Source organism: Drosophila ficusphila, unplaced genomic scaffold (genome assembly GCF_018152265.1).
Source record: "Drosophila ficusphila isolate 14025-0441.05 unplaced genomic scaffold, ASM1815226v1 contig_791, whole genome shotgun sequence".
Lineage (NCBI taxonomy): Eukaryota > Metazoa > Arthropoda > Insecta > Diptera > Drosophilidae > Drosophila > Drosophila ficusphila.
In genome coordinates this window covers 16,238,154-16,259,939 of record NW_025064737.1, presented here as the reverse complement: position 1 = coordinate 16,259,939, position 21,786 = coordinate 16,238,154, and the positions used below count along the sequence as shown (strand labels likewise).

The window sequence follows — 21,786 nt, the reverse complement described above, 5'->3', positions numbered from 1 at the left end:
TTGTCTTTCCAAATTTCCACATTCGTGTGTGCCAGAGCGAGCGAGCGAGAGAGATAGCGATAGAGAAGGAGAGAGGGAGAGGGAGAGAGCAAGGGGATCCGTATTGGATTGCCAATGTCTAACGTGGCTGCACTTTCGAGTGCCAATAATGAATGTCTAGGGGTGCCAGCAGTACCACCACCCGCACAGTACAGTGGAACCCCCCTATCGCCCACTCAGCCCACTGATTGAAAAAGCTGAGCTCAGTTCAGAACGAGAATAAGGGGGACTAGTAAGAGGCCAACGAGTGCAGCTCTTTCGATTGGCTGCCTCGTCATTGATTTTTTTCCATTTCTGTGGCTGTTGCGAAATGCAACTCAAGCCAGGCCAAGTCGATGATGATGATGACTTGAGGGTCTTTGGGGGCTTAAGTGTGCGGCGGGGCAATAAATAAGGTTTTGATTACATTTTATAAAAGAATTTAGTTGGGAAATAAATAAACTGAAGAAGACACTTGATTGGTTTCGTTTTGTAAGCGAGGTTGTGGGGTTGGGTTAAGTACCCTTTACCCACCCCTCTATCCCATACCATTCTGTACTATACCATCCATACTATTCCTATTCCTATACTTTATCACCTATATGGTCTCTCTGTCTCGCTTGCTCTGCCACCAACTGTGGACTAGCTGGAAAACTCACTTGGCCATCAGCGACTCCTGGTGTTCGGGTGTGTTCAGTTGCATTTGCTTGTAAAAGGATATAGTAGGCGCCATGCCATCGAACTGCATGTCGGCCGAGTTGCACTCGGACTGGCGATCCTGGGCGTCCATGACGGCCCGCAGGCAGGTCTTGTAGTCCGGCGAGCCGCCGTGGTGGGCGGCCGCCAAGAGGGCGGGATGCAGCATCGACGGCGGGTGGGGCAGCGGCGGCGAGTCGCGCGAATCCATCAGAGCGCCCAGGCTGCCCGGCGGACTCGAGGAGAGCTGCATGGACTGGTGGTGCGGGTGGTGCTGCTGGTGGTGCTGGTGCAGCTGGGCGGCCGTTGGCTGGCCGGCCGCGGCGTGCGGATTGAAGAACGGCGAGTACGGCGAGAAGACCTTCGACTCGTGCAGCGAGGGATTCGGAATGGCCACCGAGGTGGGCAAGGACACCGGCATCATGGGTGGTGGTGGTGGCGGCGGTTGCGGGTGGTACGCTCCCCCACCCCCTGCGCTCCTCGTCGGACTTTGGGCGGGCGTGGCATTGCTGCTGCCGCCCACGAGGCTCGTCGCCTGTTGCTGCTGCTGCTGCGACTGCTGTTGCTGTTGCTGCTGTTGCTGCTGCTGCTGCTGCTGCTGGGGGGCAGTGGCTGCTCCGCCGCTGGGTGGGACCACACCGTCCTGGGCCAGAATGCGGCTGACTGTGCGCGGCGTGATGCGCGTATCGGTCACCTTATGGCGCTTCTTCTTCGGGGTCACCACCAAGCTGAGCGCCTCGTTCTGCTCCAGCTGCTGCTGCGTCTGCTGCGAGTTCTGCTGCTGCTGCTGTTGCTGCTGCTGCTGCTGGTGCTGGTGCTGCTGGTGCTGCGGATGCTGGGCGGACTGTTGCTGCTGGGCGGTCTGCTGCTGCTGCTGCTGGTCGGTGGGCGGCAGGCAGAAGGGTCCGGTCATCGAGTTGTAGAGCGCGGCGGCGGCCACCGGATTCATGCCCTGCGGCGTCTTTGGCGCCTGGAACATGGCAGCCGCTGTGGGCGAAGGACGAATGTGAGGAGGCGGTATATTAAGGGTACTTAAGCTACTGTTAGTGGGGTTCGCCGAGCCGCCGTTTGGGTTAGTGCTCCCGTTGGGATCCCCCGACTGTTGCTGCTGCTGCTGCTGCTGGGCGGACATTGCTGCTGCTGCGGCGGCATGATGCATCTGCAGTCCCATTGCAGCGGCTGCAGCAGCGGCGGGCGAGGCGAAGGACAGCTGGCTGCCATTAAGGCGGGGAGCGGAGATCAGCTGCTGGCAGTTGGGCGGCAGCAGAGGATGCGATTGCTGTTGCTGCTGTTGCTGTTGTATGTGTTGCTGCGACACATTTTGCGGTGGCTGCTGTTGCTGCGACTGTTGTTGCTGCGAGCTGTGTTGCTGCTGCTGCTGCTGTGCATTCTGCTGCTGCTGTTGCTGCTGCGCACTCGAACCGCTCGCGTTCGTTTGGGAGGGCATTTGACTATTAGCTAGGAGTAGTGAACCATTATTACCTGATTGTGTTGCGGGCGTTTGTCCGTTTTGCGGCCTGTCCGCCACCTTGGTGCGCGGCGACTTCCGGTCGAGGATCTGCGATGCCAGCAGGAGGTCCTTGTTCAGCTGCTCCGCCGCTGCGGTCACCGAGTCCGCCTGCTTGCTAAAGAGCCGCCGCTGGTGGACGAAGCGGGTCACAATGGTGTCCACCAGGGCGGACAGCGAGGTGGTGATCTCCGATTTCAGGACGTCGGCGAGTCCTTCGAGGTCCGTGCCGGACATGCGCATCATCGAGCTGTTGTTGTTGGCGCGCAGCATCTGGAACTTCTCCGAGAGCTCGGACTTCAGAGCCGTGTGCCCGGCAGCACCGCCCATTCGGGTGGGCAATCGAGCGGGCGCCGGGTGGTGCAACTGCGGCCGCGACGGAACGGCAGCAACGTGTTGCTGCTCCATCTGCTGCTGCTGCAGCTGCTGCAGGTGCTGCTGCTGGCGCTGGATCTGCTGCTGTTGCTCCTCCTTGCGCCGCTGCTGCTCCTGTTGCTCCTGCTCGAAGCGGCGTTGCTGCTCCTGCTGCTGTTGCTGCTGCTGTTGCTGCTGCTGCTGCTGTTGCTGCTGCTGCTGCTGCTGCTGTTGCTGCTGCTCGGCGGCCTCCTTGGCCATGCGGGCCTCCTGCTCGAAGAAGAACTGCTGGTACATGGCGGCCGCGTGCGACATGTCGCCCATGTGCTGCAGCAGCGGTGGGAATCCCTGTGGCAGGGCGGGATGACCCACTCCTACGAGGGGATTGTGCAGCTTGCCGGACATCATCTTGCTCATCATCTGGGACAGCATGTTGGCCCCGGACTCGTTACCCTCGCCCAGCGTTGCCTTGGCTTTCAAGGGTGAAGGCGAAGGGGAACTCGATCCTGGTCGCTCCACTCCCACTTCCTCCTTGTGGGCAGGACTGACATCACCGTCTCCAGTTAAGGTGGGCGAAGGTGAGAGCTCGATGTGGTCACTGCTGCCGTTGTCGGGCTCCTGCTCCTGCTCCTGCTCGGCATCCTGATCCTGATCCTGGTCGAGCTCCTGGCACTCGGACTCCTGTTCCATGCGCGAGCACAGCTGCACGTACTTCTGCTGCATCTCCGCCAGCTGCTCCTGCATCGAGCGCAGCTGCGACTTGAGGGCGTTCTTCTCCACCCGCTTCTGCTGGATCTGCGGCGACTCCAGCTCGTTCGACTCGCTGTCGTCCTGGTCGAGCATCATGCTCTGCAGGTTCAGGCCGAAGTTCAGTCCCGCTGCGGCGGCCACATAGCGCTCCATGGCGTGCTGCTGCGGCTGGTAGAGCTTCCGCTTCTTGCAGCCGTTCACCTGCAGCTGACCGGCCTGCACCAGTCCCGAGGAGGGACTGCATCGCATCCCCGAGACAATGTTCTCCACGCGGGCGCGCTTCAACTCCATGCCGGGCTTCTTCAGACAACCACTGCCCGAATCGCGTTTCTGCTCCACGCAATCCTCGTCGTCGTCTTCGTCGAGGACGTCGTCCTTGCTGTTGTCCAGCAGCATCATGTCCGAGTGGCTGGGCGAGGCGAGGCTCTCCAGGTCGGAGCCACGCGAGTGCAGGCCCATCAGCTCCACCTCGTCCAACATATCGTCCACCGACTCCTTTTTGGTGGGCAACTGCGGCCCCTCGGGAGCGCGACTCTCGGATCTTTCGGATCTCTGGCGATTGACAGCCGAGTCGTCCTCGTCCTGCTGCTCATCGTTGCCACCCTGGCTGTCCAGCGAGTCGGAGGACTTGCGCCGCAGACTGCCATCGCTGGCCAGGCTGCTGTGGCTTCCAGTTCCACTCCCACTCCGGCTGCTGTGGCTGCTCCCGTGCGGCGACTGCTGCGGCGGAGGAGCTGTTTGGGGCTCGCTCTTGATCTTGATGTCCGCCATCTCGGAGTCGTCGATCAGGTTGATGCTCTCCATGTTGTTGTTGTTGTTGTTGGCGGTGGCAGCAATATTGTTGTTGTTATTGTTGTTGAGCTTGGAGTGGAGTTGCTCCTTCTCCTGCATCTGCTGTTGCTGCTGTTGCTGCTGCTGCATGGCAGTGCGCAGCTCCTGATCCAATTGCATCAACTCCTTTTTCCCCTGCAGGATATTCCGCAGCATGTGATGGGCGACCAGGTCGTGTTGCAACTGCGACTGGTGCTGCTCGCCACTGCTGGCTCCGCCGTTCAGCGAACTCACCGAAGCTGCTCGCGGCGGTGAGCCACCGGCAACATCGGCGGCCGCCGCCTCCAAGGAGCGATCACTGCAGGCGGAGACCCGACGACTTCCCTTGGGCGAGACTCCCTGGTGCGAGTGACTGGAACTGTGGGCCGATCCCGGCGAGATCGAGGCATTGGTGCCGTTGCTCAACGTGGGCGTATTGTTGGCGGGCGCAATGCTATTGTTGTTCAGTTGCTGCTGCTGTTGCTGCTGTTGCTGTTGCTGTTGCAGCAACTTGGACGTGGAATTGAGACTGCCGATGAGCAGTTCGGCACTGGTGGCCGTCTCCATGGCGGCGGCTAGCATCGCGTTGTCCAGACTCTGGGGCAGGCCACTCGTTGCGTCCTGGGCCTGCTTCATTTGCCGGCCGAACAGCTCGTTCAGCATCTTGGCCGAGGAGCCACCGAACAGGTTGCCAAATGCGGCCGTCAGCAAGGACGATGCCGAACTGGCGCCCGAGACCGGTGAGTTGCTCGTCGGCGAGTGTGTGGCAGCAGCAACAACTGCAGCTGCCGCTGCGGCAGCGTTGACACTTGTATTAACCGTATTAACGGTATTGTTATTATTATTATTGCTATTGCTACTGGCCGTGCTGACCGATTGTGGTTGGATTTGAAACAGGGCTCCTCCACCAGCGGCACCCGCAGCAGCCGCAGCAGCGCTACTCATGAAGCCAGCAGCGGTTGCCGTTGCTCCGCCGTTGCTGTTGCTGTTGCAGTTGCTGCTATTGCTATTGCTGTTGCTGTTGCTATTGATGTTGCTGTTGCAATTATTACTCGGTTGCTGTTGATTAATGTCTTTGCTTAAGGATCTCTGACGCGAACGACGATTCACTTTACTGTTCGCGTTTCCGTTTCCGCTACCGTTTGAATTTACGTTCACGTTCGAGTTTGAATTTGAATTTGAATTCGAGTTAAGGCTCGAATTTACGTTTACGTTCGAGTTCTTGGCTATTGGCGTGGGCGCTTGTGTTGCTGTTGGCTTTTTAGCCGCGCACGTTGTTGCTTTGCCGACGGCCGTTGACTGACTGATTTGCCGACTACTGCGGGCGCTGCGATGACTGCGACTGCCGCCACTGCGATTACAATGGTTCGTCGACGCCGTCGTCGTTGTCGCTGCTGTTGTTGTTGTTGTTGCTGCTGCTGTTGCCGCTGCCTTGTTGCTGCTGCCACTGCTTGTGTTGTTGCTGCTGCTGCTGCTGGCGTTGCCTTCGCAGCCTTCGAGCACAACCACGACGTCGTCGTCGGAGTCGTCGGAATCGGGCTCGTCGTCGTTCGCCTTCTCCTTCGCCTTCTCTCTCTCTTGCTCCTTGTCTGCGTCTGTATTGGTGTTGCTGCTGTTGCTGTTGCCGCTTGTATTGGTATTAGTCTTGGCACTCTCGCCGCAATTCGCCGCGCTGCCGTCGCCGTTGATTTGCAAAGGTATTGGTGACGTGTGGCCGTTGCTGCTCGGCGGTGGTTGCTGCTGTTGCTGTTGGTGATGTTGCTGTTGTTGCTGTTGCTGCGAGTGATGTTGCTGCTTGGTGGAAGTTGTCTCCGGCTCGGTTGCCTTCAGCAGCACGTTGTTCTCATCGCTGTACAAACCAAAACAGTCCGCCTCGTACTCCTCCGATGACATCATAAGATGATGCCCACCAGCAGCAGCAGCTCTCTCTCGCCTCAGCTGCTTTGCCTGTTTTCTCGGCTTTCCCTGCTTTCGCTGCTTTCCTCGGCCCGCTCTGCTTTCCCCTCAGCGACCCGCTTTCACCCTCTCCGCTTCTTCGGATTGGCTGGCCTTTCCCCTGCTTCGTTGCGGCAAAGAGCGAGAGGAGAGCAACGCGTTTTCGCCGCGGCGTATGCGTGATTTCAAGTTTAAGTCCTGGCTGCGGCTTTTCCTCTAAGCCAAAGTCTATCCTTGTTTGTTGTTTTTGCAAGTCCTAGAAGAACAAGAGGAAGATTTCGAGAGGGGGGTGGGGGAGAAGTAGAAGTGGGAAGGGATGCTATCGATGTGTGCTGCGCTTTCAAAACCGCTCGCTCCTGCAATCCTGGCTGCCTGGCCGCGATGTCCTTGCTGCTGTTGCTGTTGCGTTGCTGCTGTTGCTGTTGCTGTTGCTGCTGTTGCGTTGCTGCTGCCGCTGTGTTGTAGTGCGCCAAAACGTTGAAATTTTGCTGTCGCCCAACCTTTTTTTCTTGGTCGAAATGTTCCAGTTCAAAATTCTTCCCGCTGTTGACAGTTGGTTGCTGCTGCTTTTGCTTTTGCTGCTTTTGCTTTTGCTGCTTTTGCTTTTTCTGCTGCTGGCACTCTTGATTTTGTGTCTGCGTTTTCTACGTTTTTTCCTGCGTTTTCTAATTGTGAATTTTGTTTTGAATTTTCGTTCCACCACCACACACATGCGAATGTCCTTTGCATTTAATTTTATTTAGATTTGATTTGTATTTCCCTTCGTTTCACTCCCGTACTCGTTCTCAATGTCCTTTCTGCTCCTTGCCAGTTTTTTGTTGGTTTAGTTTCGCTTTGATTCGATACTCAAAAATGTGTGTTTTCGATGCCTTTGCCCGAAAACTTGCGAATGGATTTTGAGATGTTATTACTTCTTTGGTTTTCAATTCGTTTTTTGTCGATTTTTTGTCGTTTTGGGTTTTAGTTGGTTTGGCTTGGTTTTCGTTTTTAATAATCCTTGCTTGCGCTCAAAAAATCTTTCTGTAAAATGAACGGGAGGCATAAGTTGGAATATATATCTGCTGCGGAAAAGAAACGGTTTTTTCGGGGGGGGCTGAGAAAGGGGCGAGTGTTTAAATGGAAAGTGAAAGTGGCTGGCCAAAAGCTTCTGGTTTGGGTGGCCACTTGATTGGTGCTCGGTTTGGGGCTGTCCACCAAGGGATGGCTGTTTCTGTTTCAGTTTCTGCTTCTGTTTCTGCTTCTGATCCTGTGGGTGGTTGGGCTTTCAAGGGGGTGGTGTCCTTAATTCAGCAGATGCTAGCAACCCTCACACCCCAGACAGGTTTTTATCTAATTTCTCCACTTGAGCTTATTCTCTATAAGTGTGTGTGTGTGTGTTTGTGTGTTTGCTTGTATTTTTGTGGGTGGTTTGGGGGTGTGAGTCAGTGTGTTTACCCGCCCCTTTCTGTTTTTGTACAAAATAAAGATAAGTCACTTCGTTTTCGCTGATAAACAAGTTTGACTTACTTTCCTCTACGGATACAGATACAGATACAGATACATTCGCAGACACGTAGATACTTTGCATATGGCCATGGGTCGAATGCGAACGAGCACTCGAAATAATCAATATGGGGACTTTGGAACAGGCCAAATGCGTCAAAGCATCGACTATCGATCACACTCACTAAGTGTGTGTATCTTTGAAATGCTCGCTTAGCAATTGCTTTCTGCTAGTTTCTAGGCACCATGTGCCTTTCCCAAGAACCACCGATCGGAATCCTCCCCTTTTCGACCGTCGACTTTCGTCCCCGTCGATTTCAATTGCGAGTGCAATGGAATGCAGCCCGTAGGCCCAAGTCAATGTCAATGGAAGCCACCCCTCGGTTCCTCCAACGATCCTTTCGTTGGGCAACTGTACTTTCTTGGCAGCCTGCAGCTTGCAAGGACAACCCGGAGGGACAAGAGCGGACGCAAAGAGGCCTCACCCTCTTTGGCAGCGGGCGAGGGGACAGGATCAGGATCTGAACAGCCACAGCCACAGCCACCCCTATGCAGGACTTATTAAGTTGGGCTGGGTTTCGAAGGAGCGCACAGCGCATTCCAATGCACGAAGCATTGAGGTATTGGAATTGAAATTGTCAAAATTACCACAAACAAAGCGTTATTTTTCTCTGTCGTCCATCATAGATCCTCCTGAAAAAGAGAAAGAATTTTGCTAAGTTAGTTAAAGGATTTGTTAAATAATAATTGTTAAATTATAATAACATTTAAATTAAAATTGGTTAGCAATAGCAAGTCCCTTTATAGTTGTCAAATAAATTTGGTTAAAAATCTGGAGGAAAAATACATTTAAATAGGCATAAACTGTAATGTTTTTAGTGGAATATTTTATAAATATAATGAATATACAAAATCGAGTATTTTGTCTCCCTTTATAACTTTTTTTTAATCACCTTAGAGGCGTTTACATTATGAATAAATAATAAATGATTTCCAGGAATATATAGCTCTTAGTACTTATACTTTCTTACAGCCAACAATCTGCTCCTATTTTCTTTATAATTGCATACTCTAAACATAAGGCTATAATCAGTGCTATACCATCTGATAGATAAATGAAACACACGTGCCCGTATGGTGAAGTCAAAGAAAGAAAACTGCTTAATTGCCTCGTTATGTTTACAACCTCTCCTTGAGGAACGCTTTCCTAAGATACTTTTGTACTTCTCGGATAGACAGTTGGCATTTCCAAGTTCAATGCACCTCAGGGACTTGAGTTTCAGTTCGGGTTTGGGTGCAACCGTTTTCTAGGAGCGTTATCAATGGGACGTTGCAACTTCAACCCCGCGAGGAGCGAATAGAGGTTAACATATGGCGCTATCCGAGGAGAAGAAAGGCGACCAGACCAACAAGGAGCAAAGAAAGTTGCCAGCTGAGGCGAACTTCCACCTACAAACGACGGCGCAGATAATTACGACCTTAACACATTTTCCGTTCATGTTTCGATGGAAAACGCCGGCTTCGGATACTTTGCATGCGCTGGAAATGAGGGAGGCGCCTGGTTTCCTTTGTGGAGGGGGGAGGGGAATGCAGGGGGAGGGGGTAGATATAAGCATGTGTATCTCAAAGTGTGCTTTGGAATGTGCCTTCACAGATCGCGGCACACGGTAATGTACTCATCGGCACAAGCGACCGAAGTGTGGCACGGCCATGTGTTCTGAATATTCTGTTCTCCATACGAGTATTCACCATACAGTATACCTTTCCTCTTCGTGGTCGGGTGTCATCATTAAAATATGCTTTGGCTCATAAAGGGACAACGGGTGACGGATGGTGGGGGGTGGAATCGGGTTACGGTCAAGTGACTCTAAAATCCGTTAAAACAAAAAACTGTCCCAAAAGCGAACTAGTGGCAATTAGGCATTGTGATTCCGCTCCGAAGATCCATTTTGCCAGATTAAACAGCAATCTGTCGGTCTGAGATTCGCTGGAAAATGGAAAATGCGCAAATGGTGGGGGAAATCACGTAGAGCAATGCGAAACCGGGACGGAATCTGCAGCCCCTATGAAAGTACGGATGCGGAAGGAAGCGATCGCCGCAGCCAACAGCTGATGATTGCAGGCGATTGCTAAGAAGCGAGGGGAGTTCAAATACACTGAGGACAAAGAGGCAGTTTAATATCGATTTTTCTTTTAAATGCATAATGGTTGTAAAATAAAATAAATATAGCATTTTATAGTACAACATATTGGTGAGAATTAGAGGTGAAGAAATCAAACAGAAAACAAATCCGAAAGGTACAATTAATCTTGAGAATCAAGAGAAGTTCGGAAAACATTTCTAAATGAAATAATCTCAAATATTATTACTTTTATTAATTTAAATTTTTAAAGTTTTTTATCAATAGAAGTATTGTATTATATTATATTATTTAATTATTCCAATCAACTCAACGATTTCCCCTGTGTACGCTTTATGGTTGTGGCACGTACTCCTCTGCCACGAGCGGCGAGCGATGATCGGGGAACACCTGGACGCGCTGTCTATGCCTCAATGCGCGTGCGCACAAGCTGGCGATCGCTGGAGGAAGGAGTTCCTCGGAGAAGGGGGAAGTGGATGAGTGTGAGGATGAGGAGCAGAGGGCACAAGGAGGATCGAGGAGTTGAGGAGGCAGAGAACCGAAGCCAGGCAGACGGAACCAAGGGGCGTTTTTGGTGGTGGCAGTTGACATTTCATGCAGTCGGTTTCTACCGATTTTTACCTGATCCCAATGCCAATGCTATATAGTATTTGATATTTGCCTAACGGGTGGTGCGGAAGTCGCCCGGAGTCGACGACATCAATAAAGTTCAGGAACACCTTTCAACTTGTTTTGGCATTCATGGCCAATGCAGTTGCAGTTTCCAGCTCTAATCCTGCCACAAGCACATTCAAATTATGTTGCCGCAAAGTTTGCTGGCAGTTGTTTCCACCAGAATTGGCAGCAACTTTGTGAAGTGAATTGTGCTAAAAGAAAATGTCCTTCTCTGCCTCCTCCAACGGCCACTGTCTCAAACGGGGATTTTATGCGAAAAGTTTGCTCTGAACTTGCCAAAAGGTCTTTCTGCTGGGATTGCATTGCAGTAAACTCGAATTATTATGATGTAGGCCGAGTCTCGGTTATTGTTATGGCCACTGCTGGTTTTCGGATCCCAAACTCTGGAGGATGAGGTGCACGCTCCTTGGCTAATACCCCAACTGCCAGATAAGATACAGATACATGGAAACACTCTCACAGATATCGGCGTTGGGCCGCCATATGGCGAGCCATAGATACGACATCCGTGCGATACTTTCGAGTGGAGCCGGCAAGGTTTTCCCGCTGCACTTAGCCGGCGAGAAGTAGGTTGCCTGGGCTCCTCTGTGATTTTTTTCCAAAGGGGTATCTGCAGTGGTTAAGGGTGATTGTGAAAAAAAATGAATCCATGATTGTTCCATTAAAAATTAATATAAATATAAAGAGGCTTCCACTTCGAGGTAGATTTTATAATTGATTTACAACCAGGTTAGGCTTAAATTTTGGAAATCGTTTATTTTTCTTTATTCTTAACACTAAGTTCCCAAGGAACTAATAACATTTTAATTAAAAATAGTTATAGTAATAATATTTTTTGGACGGAATGTTTTAATGTTTTGTAACTTGGACTTTCCGTTTCAATAAGTTTAGTCTTCGTTATAGTTTATCTATTAAGTTTATATTCTTTTGTCTTTCAACAACTGTAGATATTTGGAGTGAGTTCAAATCTCGTTTTCCAGGGTATCCTTTGGTCTCCTCATATGACGATGGTCTTGTCCTGCTGTTGTTTTCAGACATAAGCACATTTTGTGGTCGCTGTTTGTCGTGGCCGCGTTGTTGGCTTTTATTGTCTTTCAGCGCTTGATTAGATAGCACACACTCGCAGTCTGGGATACTAGGAACACATACTCGTTTGTCTATATATTTACGAATACGGCGAGATACAGATACGGATACGAATACGGATACGTATACGTATACGGACCTGGCACGCAATGCCAGCCAGAAAATGGCCATATGTGGCCAAGTCGGCTCCCACTGCTCATTTTTCCGACTTTTGTTTGGACAGTGGTCGCTGGTCGCGTTCGACTTTGAGGCTTTTCCACCTCCTTTTCAGCCCGCTCCTCCCCCCTCCGTTGGACTTTTGTTGGGCCTGCACCTGCACCTACCACCCACTTTCCACCCACGTCCCCCACCTTCGTGTCTGGTGCTTATCGCGCTTTTGATATCGAAAAAAAAAGAATGAACGGAAAGAAACAGGGGGAAAATGCATGCCTAACGTGTGTCCTTTTGCTTCGCCTATCTATGCAGATATCTTTCTCTGTCGTTGTGTGGGTGTAAAAAGGGGGGCGGGGGGAGGAAGGGAGGAGGAGGAAAACGGGGGCTAAGGGAAAAAGAGGAGCTCGGACATTAAAAACATTTTCATTGTAATCAAGCGTACTTTCTTTTATTATTATTATTTTGCCTCTCTTTCCGGCACTAACGACGCAAATTACTCAAATGTATCTGGCAGATACTTTTTGTTTTCCGCCTCGATGTCGTTCGTGTATCTATCTATCTAGCTGTCTCTACCCGTCTCTGTCTAGAGCAGCTCGTATATTATTTATTGATCGCGATAAGCGTCACGAAGCCAATTTCAAGCGTTAGCCAAATGATACTTGCCCCCGCTCCTCCTTTCCCAGAAACTCGCCTCTTAATCGTAAGTGCTTTTTGCACTCGCTTCCAACTATTTTCGAGTACAGTCCCGTCAAAGGATGAAAGTTGTTGTAGGTTTTTTTTAGTATCAACTCCCAGTGATTTCCCCCCGAACATCCGCTTTGGTGCGTGGCAATAACCCTCCTTCGAGGCACTTCTTTATGTTGTATTAACGTTGCAATCAGAGGTTGCAGCTGGCAGAGTCTTTTCCAAATAATGGTAAGTCACCCCCTCGAACGTCTTGAAGACGCTCTGGGAAACCAACTGTCCTCGATCGCTGGCCGTTACATTTCCTTAGGGTTCAGTCTTCTTCGGGGTTCTGGCTTCGAAATGGGGGTTAGGGGTTCTGGGTTCTGTGTCCTGAGTCTGGCGTGTGCTGCATGAGCATAGAGCGTAAACGGTGTCTCGAAAGTCACCCAGTGGAACTTTAAGGCGACCAGGGTTTTCCAACTTATTCTTTTTTTTGTTCCAACCAGCTGTAACGTATTTCTTAGCCAACTTCAAGGAGTGGGGAGTGGCCGAGGCCAAAAGTGGGACTGGGAGTGGGAGTAGACAAACTTAAACACGCAATGCCGTTTTGGCTCCAAATGCGACGCCTCCAAAGTCGCTTGAATAATTCAATTTCTCGTGTGTCCGGCGCGTAATGTGTCCATTTAGCTGGGGTCATTACGAGACGCACATGAGCAACCATAAACACTTCCTTCCTTCCTTCATTCCTTGTATTTTTGGGTGGACACCCACCTGAAGTGAAGTGGGAGTTGTGGTTCCTTGACAAAACGCCTCCTCCGCGGAGACCAGCTGGATCATTTTGTTGGTTGGCGGTTGGGTGGTGCCGGTGGTTGACTTATTTTTATGACAAATGCGAGATATGTTAATGCGATAGGCTGGCGGTTATTAAGGAAATTACCCACACATGGCAGAGTCCTGCCGACCGACCGAACGAACGAACGAACGGCGAGTCCTTGAGCCGCGCGTACAAATATTTGAAGTTTCAATTTCAGCGTGAGCGGCGGCATTAATAGAATACGTGTAGGAAAATGACTTCATGTCATGGCTTGAGATAATTAGAGGTTGTCCCTTTGCTTTTAGCCTATCTTGTGCTTTGCTCTCTTTATTTTTTTGCTGAAGGGGAGTAAAGGAGGCTCTGATTGCATGTCCAGAGCCTTGGACGGCACTTGGGTGTCGTTTGCCCCCGAAATGGAGTGACTAACCTGGGACCTCGGAGCCAGCGAAAACGGTTGAGTCATCCAGCCATTCGCCTCGCACACACACACGGGCTAAATTTGTTTAAACTCATCTGCGTATCAACAAATTGATTGTATTTAATTCAATTGAACCCATGCAAAGAGCCGAGCAAAAGTGGGGGTGTTCCACCATCCATCCACTATCGAGCAAGTTTTTCGAGGCATCTCCGAGGCAAATTGACTTGAATAATGAAATTTGCTGCTAATAAAGGCGGACTGCGATTCGTTTTCATAGCGAAGAGAGAGGAGGGGATTTCGAAGGGGGGGAATCCAACTGCAATTGAATTGAACTGAGGCGTCGAGTCAAAAAGTCGCAATAAAATCTTGTAAAGCATTAAATTCAATTCTCATTGTTCGTGTTGGCTCCTCCTTTTCTCTCCATCGAACGATTCGTTCGTTGTCTGTGCTTGGATTAAATGGAAATGGTTTTCTTGATCAAACAATGGCCAGGCACAATTGTTGATTTATGCATCGGAGATGAAATTCTTGGAAAACTTTTCGAGCGATTTGTGCTGCATTTAATTCCTTCGTAATTGCAATGAAAACTACTTCAGTGCGGGGTTCTTGAGTTCCCTGCCTGGATTGTGGCCACCATGGCCATCGTGGCCATCCTTGGCTCCTCGACAAGTGACAGTTTCAATTAAAAATCCGTTAGGAGCCCAACCCTTCGCCGAGCGAGTTGAGTTCGCCGGTTGTTGGGCAAACAGAGCTCAAGTAGTTGCGAGATTCATTATGATAATTTAGTTGCTGCGAGATTTCTGCGCTGCCTTCGCCGCTTGACATTTGAAGAACTTTGGAGGGTCGCTCAAAAGCCGGAGGCTCGAGGAGCCGCAGGATGAGCTGGCGACATTAACGGAATTAAATTTTGTGGAAAACGGTTTTCCACAGCGAAGGAAAAGGAAAGGCAAGGAGTGGAGCCTAGCCAACCGAGTGGCCCCTTGGTCAGAATGGAGATCAAAGGGTAAAGATGGGAATGGGGGGAACCACGTGCTGCCCGCTGATTTCCGAGCCGAGCCGTGAATCAGACTTAACAACCACTTGCTGTCTGTCCCATTCCAATATATATATAACATAAAACCCAACCCTACCCAATCCAATCCGACCAGCGAACCAACCGTCCAGCTCCTCGGTGGATGACTCTTCTGACAGCTCGTCAGCTGGCATCATAACTCAGCTCGCATTTGCGAGTGCGAGTTGGGTTCTTTCGGGTCCGCAAGTCAAAGGCTGCAGCACTTAATGAGTGCATCCGGTGGATGCAATGCCACTGCTCAGACCCCCCTTACTCCCCCCTTACCCTTCCTCCATTCGCCCTGCATTGCTTCATTGCACTTTACATTAAAGTCGCGACATTACACAATACGAACATTAATGTTCATTAGTGTCGTCCACTCGTTGCATCAGTTGCCTCAGTCTTAGGGGGTTGTCCACATATCGACTATCCACTGTCCACTAGGCAGTATATATCCCCTGTCCATATATCCATTTCATCCATTTCTTCCATTCCGATGTCAATGCAATGTTGATGGCCCTGTCGAAGTCAAAGTCGAAGTCCATGTCCGTGTCGCAAAGGTGTCAAAGTATTGCAGCGCTTCACGCTCAATTAAGGCGGGTTCAACCATCTTGGAGCGAGAGGAGCAGAAATCTTGGGCCCGAAGGTAATTGAAACCCAGCAGCGTCTTTTTCTTTATGCCCACACATTTGAGCCTTCTGTTCCTTTTGGCCAGGAAGTGCGAGCAACCGCCGTGACGTCTTCTCCCTTTCGATTTTGTTTGCCTTTGGTTTTGCGCCTTCTAGGCCTTTGTTTTCGATGGTCTGCTGATGATGGTCTTGTCTTTTTGACCTTTTGTCTGGCTGCGGTTCATTAAGGCAACTCGAAACCCTTTAATTGTCTCGTCTTCCTTTGCTCTTGCTCAGGCCTGAGAACTTTTCGAGTCGCGCTGAGAGATTTTATTTCGGGTGTCGCCGCTGAGGGGGCGCAAGCTATTTGTTTCTACAGTTGTGCCTCCAGAATTAGTTGATTTATGAATTATGAGCGAGGAGGAAAGGGAGCGGGGCTGGGGAGGGGGTGGGGGTGGCACAGATAATGTGCAGACAGGCTGTCTGCGGCCTAAGCTGCCGGATATTCTAATAAAGCGGCCTCCAGCCGCAATTGCAGCGGCGAGTGCAGATTTAACACTTCTTGTCAGAAGTTGATTGAAGCAACCCCCAGCAGACCAGTTGAGTTGAGTTTTTCCAACTTTCCAACTTGGACCGTCGAAGATGTCGAGGAACCGGACAATTGTCCCATGCGGAACTATGAACCTAAAATAGTCCGCCATGGGAACTATATGCTATTATTCTCTTCTCGTTTGGGTCCAACAGCAGCAGCAGCAGCAGCAGCTGTAAAATTAGTGCAATCAAGTTATCTTGTGCGTATCTGTATGGTTCTACAGCCACTTGCTGGCAATTGGATCTTGCATCTAACACTTCAATTGCTGCTGCGGCGGTTGAAGCGGTGGGAATTTGTCCGTTTGCCAAAGGAAAAACTATTTAAGCAAAAGGAAATTATTAAAAATTACGGCCGACCCTTGGGTTCGTGTTTTTCAAACCGTGTGAAAAGCGCACCCTCGCATTGTTTTTTTTTTGTATCTCCCGGTTTCCGAGATCTGCGATCGCGAGCATGCAAATGGAAATTGCCTTCTAAGGCCGCGTTGGTTCTGCTTCAAGGCGCCTTCCTGCTTTCCGGCTTTCCTGCTTTCCGGCATAGCTTTACATACATGATTCGGCAGGTTTGGTTCCCAGCTGGCCAACAGCCAACCGCTTTTCCTCCCCCTCGCGAGGTCCTTTTCCTTTTCCTTTCTCTTCGGGTTGCTCCTGGCAAGCAAACCGTGAAGTTTCGGCTCGGGGTTCCTTTCGCCAGCGAGCCTTGCAAGTAATTTTCGGTGTACTTCGCCTTGACATGTCAACGCCCTAACATTTTTAAAAAGTGGGTTCGTGGGGAGGTTGAGGGAGCGGCAAATGCAGGCAAAGGCAAGTTCATTGTCGCCACCCTCGGGCCGAATTCATTACGCGAATGTATCTCGCAGATGCACAACCCCAAAAGCCGCCCCCAAAAGTTGCCAGCGAAGGCGGGCGAAAAGTCTTGAAAGGCACTGCACAAGAACAAGGCGGTGGATTCCAATCCAAAGGAGCCGTGGCTGGCGGGCTGCGGATCTCGAGCGGCAACTTGTGGCAATGCAACCAGAAGACAACCCACACTTACGACTTTTGAGTCCAGAAGGGTGGCTCTGCCAAGGACATTCGAGGCCCGACTGCAGCAGCATTACCCAGTCCCAAAAAAGTCCTTTATTAAATACCCTATTTGGTCGGGGGAAAGCAGCTGCTGAATGCTTCTTGGAAAACTCCCTTAACTCATTTGCTTTTAACTAAAAAAAACATGTACAAAATAATTCGATTGTAGATGAAAACGATTTAAATAGTCAAATTAAAAAACTTATTTTTGTATAAATTGTTTCTAAAAATATTCATGAAAATTGTCCACATTTCATAATGTTTTTTTTTGCTTTACAAAAAATGTTCACTTATTTAAACCAATAATGGGAGGTATTAAACTCTTATTATTTCCACATAATGGCTTGTATTTCAATAAAATAAAATAAAAAAATAATTACTCGTTACCCAATTATAATTTTAATATATAAATAATAAAAATGAAAGCAGCAAAGAGTATTCATGACTCGCCAAAGGATTAGCATTTCCTTCCCATTTTCCGGCCTGGCAAAACGCATTTCATTTTGGGCTGTCGGTCTGGAGAGTCTCAAGCCCTGAGACGTCAGACAAAAAAATTAAAAAGTGCATAATATGAATCTATAATACATAATAATAAAGCTTAAAAGCCGCATGGCATCTCAAAAGGAGTGGGCCGCACCATCCTCGGCGTCCTTGGCATCCTTGGCAGGCTGGCAAATAAAAAAGGGTTGGTCCTGCCAAAGTCCCGAACGAACAACAAGAAGTGCAAACAGAAAATAAAATTTTCGTTGAAAAGAAATTAAAAATCTGCAAGATTTGCATTTTGACTCAGACCCCCAAACCAGATGTAATATATGTACAATATTTTGCCAGTTCCCCCAAATGAATATTTCTCGCCCCTTTCCCGTGGCGGAAATAAAAAACTTTTGAGTGTTCACCTCAAAGTGCAGCGGTGTGGACGGTGAGAGAACTCTGGGCAGGATGTTTAAGGACCAAGGATTAAGGCTTCGGCTGGTTAAGCTGGCCAGCGGGCTCTAATGATGCTGCTGGATGGATAGCAACGAGGACTGAGCTTTCTCAGACCGAGTTCTTGCCTCCAGTTTCGGTTCAATTTTAATTAATGAGCACACAATTCGCCGCATAATTTGCATTTCATATCTTTCCCCCTCCCCTCCCCTCCCCCCGTTTGCTTTCCCAGTGGCCCCCTTTTTTTTTTGTTTTTTGAACTCGGCCTTGCCATTATCTAGGCATAATGCCAGCGGACTGCGACTTGGACCCGCTTAATTAAAGGCTGCTGCCTCCGCCAGCGACTTCCACCTACCACCTTGCACCTTCCATCTTCCACATTTCACCTGGCTTCGAGCTCTTTATCTCCGCGGGCATAGAATAAACACAATATGCAAAGTTTTTCCACTGCCATTGAGGCGAGGCCCATTGAAACGGGGGCGCCAGAAGAAAATTCGTGCAAAGGAAAAGTGCAATTCATTTATTTGCGTTTCCTTCTCCAGTTCTTCACTCCGGGCCTCTTTTGGGCCAGCCGTTCCAGCTCTGCAGACCTCTTTTCTTTTACTCGAAAAGATTTTTTTTTTTCGGCCAGTTCACGGCAAGGAGTCCATCGTCCGTCGCCCATCGCCCATCGTCCTTCCTGCCTTCCTTCATTCATATTTATGCGCTTTGTGGCAGGCTGCTCCTGCAACTCCGGCAGCTCCTGCTGCTGCTCCTGTGACTTCTTCTGCTTGTCTCGGTCCCCATCCTTTTGCTCCTTGCTCCTCAGTCCTGGCTCCTTTGCCCCTTCTGTCCACCCGAACCCTTTCCCCTGTGTGCAATGCACTTGTCAAAGCTTAATTGAAGGCAAGATTGCAGTCTGAATCGCTGACTCTGGGCCACTGTTCCTTCTGCTAGAGTGTGTGTGTGTGTGTGAGGCCCCTGTGTGTGTGAATGCGGCATATTTTCCCAGCGACTTGGCAAAAGTCGCTGCAACGTTGCTCAAACAAAGTGAAAGCCAAAGAAAAGAAATTACGTGTGCCCTGTTCAAGGTGTTGCAAGAGGGGTATATGAGGCTATAATAAATTTTAAAATTTTCCTTAGCTATATAATTAAATAGAATCGGATTTTTAGATTAAATAATAGGTGAGTTATTAGTCATTTTAATAATTAAGTTAATAACTGCGAATACATGGTGGTAAACATAGTAATTACTAAGATCAAAAACTATTATATTGACCATATATATTTTGCATATACCAGTAGAAAACCTTGTTGTCTTTCTAGATTATAAAGGAAATTAATAATTTGCTGAACTTTATAAATATCTCTATCTAAAAAGTGATTTAATTGGTTTAAAAAAATATAAAATATAGGGTATAATATGATTGATCAATTAGGGGTTTCTCGGGTTTCTCTGCAAGTGCCTGCCATCTGGCAACTAGCAGCGAAAGCGATCTCCAGGAACGGCCTACTCGCCTCCTTGCCTCACCTTTGCCCACCTTTCCACCCCTTTCCTCCCTTCCCTCCCATTCCTTCCATTCCTTCTCTCAACAAACCATTGCCGCTTAGGCCGCAATTTGCAACAAAAAGAAACCAAAATTAGACAAAGACTCGGGAAAGGGGAATGGGCAGGAGTCGGGATTCGAGACGGGTTGCCCTACTCCGAGGAGCACTCACACACACACACACCCTCAAACACACACAGAAACACACACACACACACGGAGGCAAATAAGGAAAGCCAACGACGGAGACGTCAAAAGAATGCAGTTAAGCACACAATTGACATTTGAAACGTCAACTTGGGAAACCACTCGAGCTGAAGAAGTTGCATAAAAAAGTGCCTCCGTTAGGGGTTTCCTTTCCTTTCTCCACCCCCCTTCCTCCCCTTCATCCTTCCCCCTTCCCCCTTCGATGATCCCTCCGTTAGTCGCCTCCTTAGGGATGAAGTGGGGGCCAAGAATCCTGGGGAAGCGACTTCTTGCAAACAGGAGGCTGCTGCAGTCTATTTGCTTGGCAAATAGAAAATGCCATGCAATGCGGAAAGTGCACAGGTTGTGGTGCGGCCAACGGGGCGTATGGGTTATCTTTCTTGCCGTGCTCTCCATTCTAAGATAATCAACAAACGGCGGCTGATGCTGAAGACTAACGATGTGCGCATATCTGATTGCAGTTTACTGTTGCATGCATCATTAAAATGTGTCTGCAGCGGCAACGCTCCTCTGCTTTCCACCCCCCTTTTTCCCCCTTTCCCCCTTTTGTGGCCCTGCAGCTGCATTTTTGCTGCATTTTCTTTTTATCCTACTTTGCTCAAGGTGGAGGGCTGTCTATTTGCATAGGGCGGCTGAGGGGGCGTGGGGCAGAAGTCACCGATTGAAAGACGTGCCCGCACTCCTTTTGGGGCTTTTGAGCGTGTCGCTGAACTGTCGCCCAAACTGTCGGATTCTTTCAGCTCGATTCCCCCAGTTGATTCGGCCGCAAAAGCCAACACCGGAAAAAATCTTTCGAAATCGTAAATCAATTGAAGTTCATTCGGAAATCTAAGATGCATTTAACAAATAGTTTTGAATAATTAACAAATAATATTTACTATTAAAAATATATAAATCCTGAAATGTTTTTTTGGGCACCTATATTTCATGCATTTTTCTTCAATTTTTTCTCTCTTGATATACGAATGGAATCTACTGCTAGGCCATGTGAGCTGGTTATGCTGCTGCCTATTAAGTAACCCGTGGAGACCACTTTGCTGCCAACTGCACCCACTCGCATCCATGCAGATATTTCATTAAGAGCCACGGCAAACCCGTGAAGAAATAACTTTTGCAACATTTTCCAGCGCCCCCGAAAAAATACATATATATATATATGAAAAAACTGAGGAGGCCTACGAGAACGAGAGCTGTAAGGGTTTTCCAAGCCCCACTCACCTTGCCGAGCAAAGTTTTTCAACTGCGCTACCAACTACCTCAGAAAACCCACACTCACACACACGAACACTCAGATACACGCACACACACACTGTGGCACACACACATATCGCCGTTATGCCTGAAAGGAGGTGACTGCATATTCAGCCAGGCAACTCCTCGCTTTTCCTCGCATTTCCTTCCATTTTCCCAGAATTTCCCCCCTGAGTACTAACAAAAATTCATCCAGCGGCAGCTAAGAGCGCAAAAATTATGTTGCATACATTACGGCGTGCACACAAAAACAAAAGAAACTGCAGCCGGCAACTTTCTACAGCAGCAGCAGCAATTTTCTTCAACCCACCATCGCCACCGCCCACTTGAAGCGGCTTTTTCCCACTGCAATTCCCTGCTACTTCTGAGTAAATTAACTGCATTTCTTCACAGCCAGCCGCACGCTCGTTTTTCGCTGCTGCATATTTGGAGGCGCCACAGCCAGGTGGCATGGGTTCAGTGGGTGGCGGGATGTCGGCTGTGGGTGGCTTAGGGCGAACATCCCAGGGTGGTTGGGCGATCGGGTGGAGCCCGAGCCCAAAAGGGTTGCCAGCGAGTTGCAAAACAAGTTTTCCTTGTAGAAATTGTACTTTGCATTCGCATTAATTAATTAAAAATAAAATATATAGAGGGGGCGGCGGTGCGGGGAGTTGGAGTTGTTTTTCGGTGGCGGAGGAGAGGGGAGAACGGGGATTTTCTGGTTGGGAAAAGTCCTCGAAGGGTGGCTCCTTCGTCTGGCAGCCACTGCATCAGAATAGAGTGGCAAGTGGGAGTGGCAAGTGGGGAGACGGGCAAGATGGACGGATGCAACGGATGCGAAGACATGCCAAAGAAGCATGGGCAGCCGGAAGCCCGCCAGCTGAGGGGATTCTGGAGAGGGGTAGAAGGAAAGGGGGGTTGGCTTGCTCCAGCCCCGAAGGGGGACGGCCAAAACTTGATGACTGCAAAACTGGACTTTGAGGGGGCGTGTGCACAAAAGCAGCAGCAGAACAAAGCCAACAAAAACTCGCGAGCGGCTAACGAAAAAAAAAATGAAAAAAAAAGAAAAAGAAAAAGATGGA

At 49.5% G+C, this 21,786-nt stretch overlaps 1 protein-coding gene across 3 annotated transcripts in view; it reads right to left on the bottom strand.

Moving 5' to 3' along the window:
• LOC108092017 (homeobox protein prospero) overlaps positions 1-21,786 on the bottom strand; it is a 53,587-nt gene that overhangs the window by 7,194 nt on the left and 24,607 nt on the right. Inside the window, exons 3-5 of one of the 3 annotated variants that reach the window (XM_017191455.2) lie at positions 8,201-8,245; positions 2,197-7,090; positions 740-1,701 (exon numbers count right to left, since the gene is read on the bottom strand). In XM_017191455.2, the coding sequence (XP_017046944.2) occupies positions 740-1,701; positions 2,197-6,031 (4,797 nt within the window). In that variant the 5' untranslated portion in view covers positions 6,032-7,090; positions 8,201-8,245. Of the gene's footprint in view, positions 1-677; positions 7,091-8,200; positions 8,246-21,786 lie in introns of all 3 variants that reach the window. The other 2 variants (XM_017191453.2, XM_017191454.2) reach the window with 2 other exon arrangements.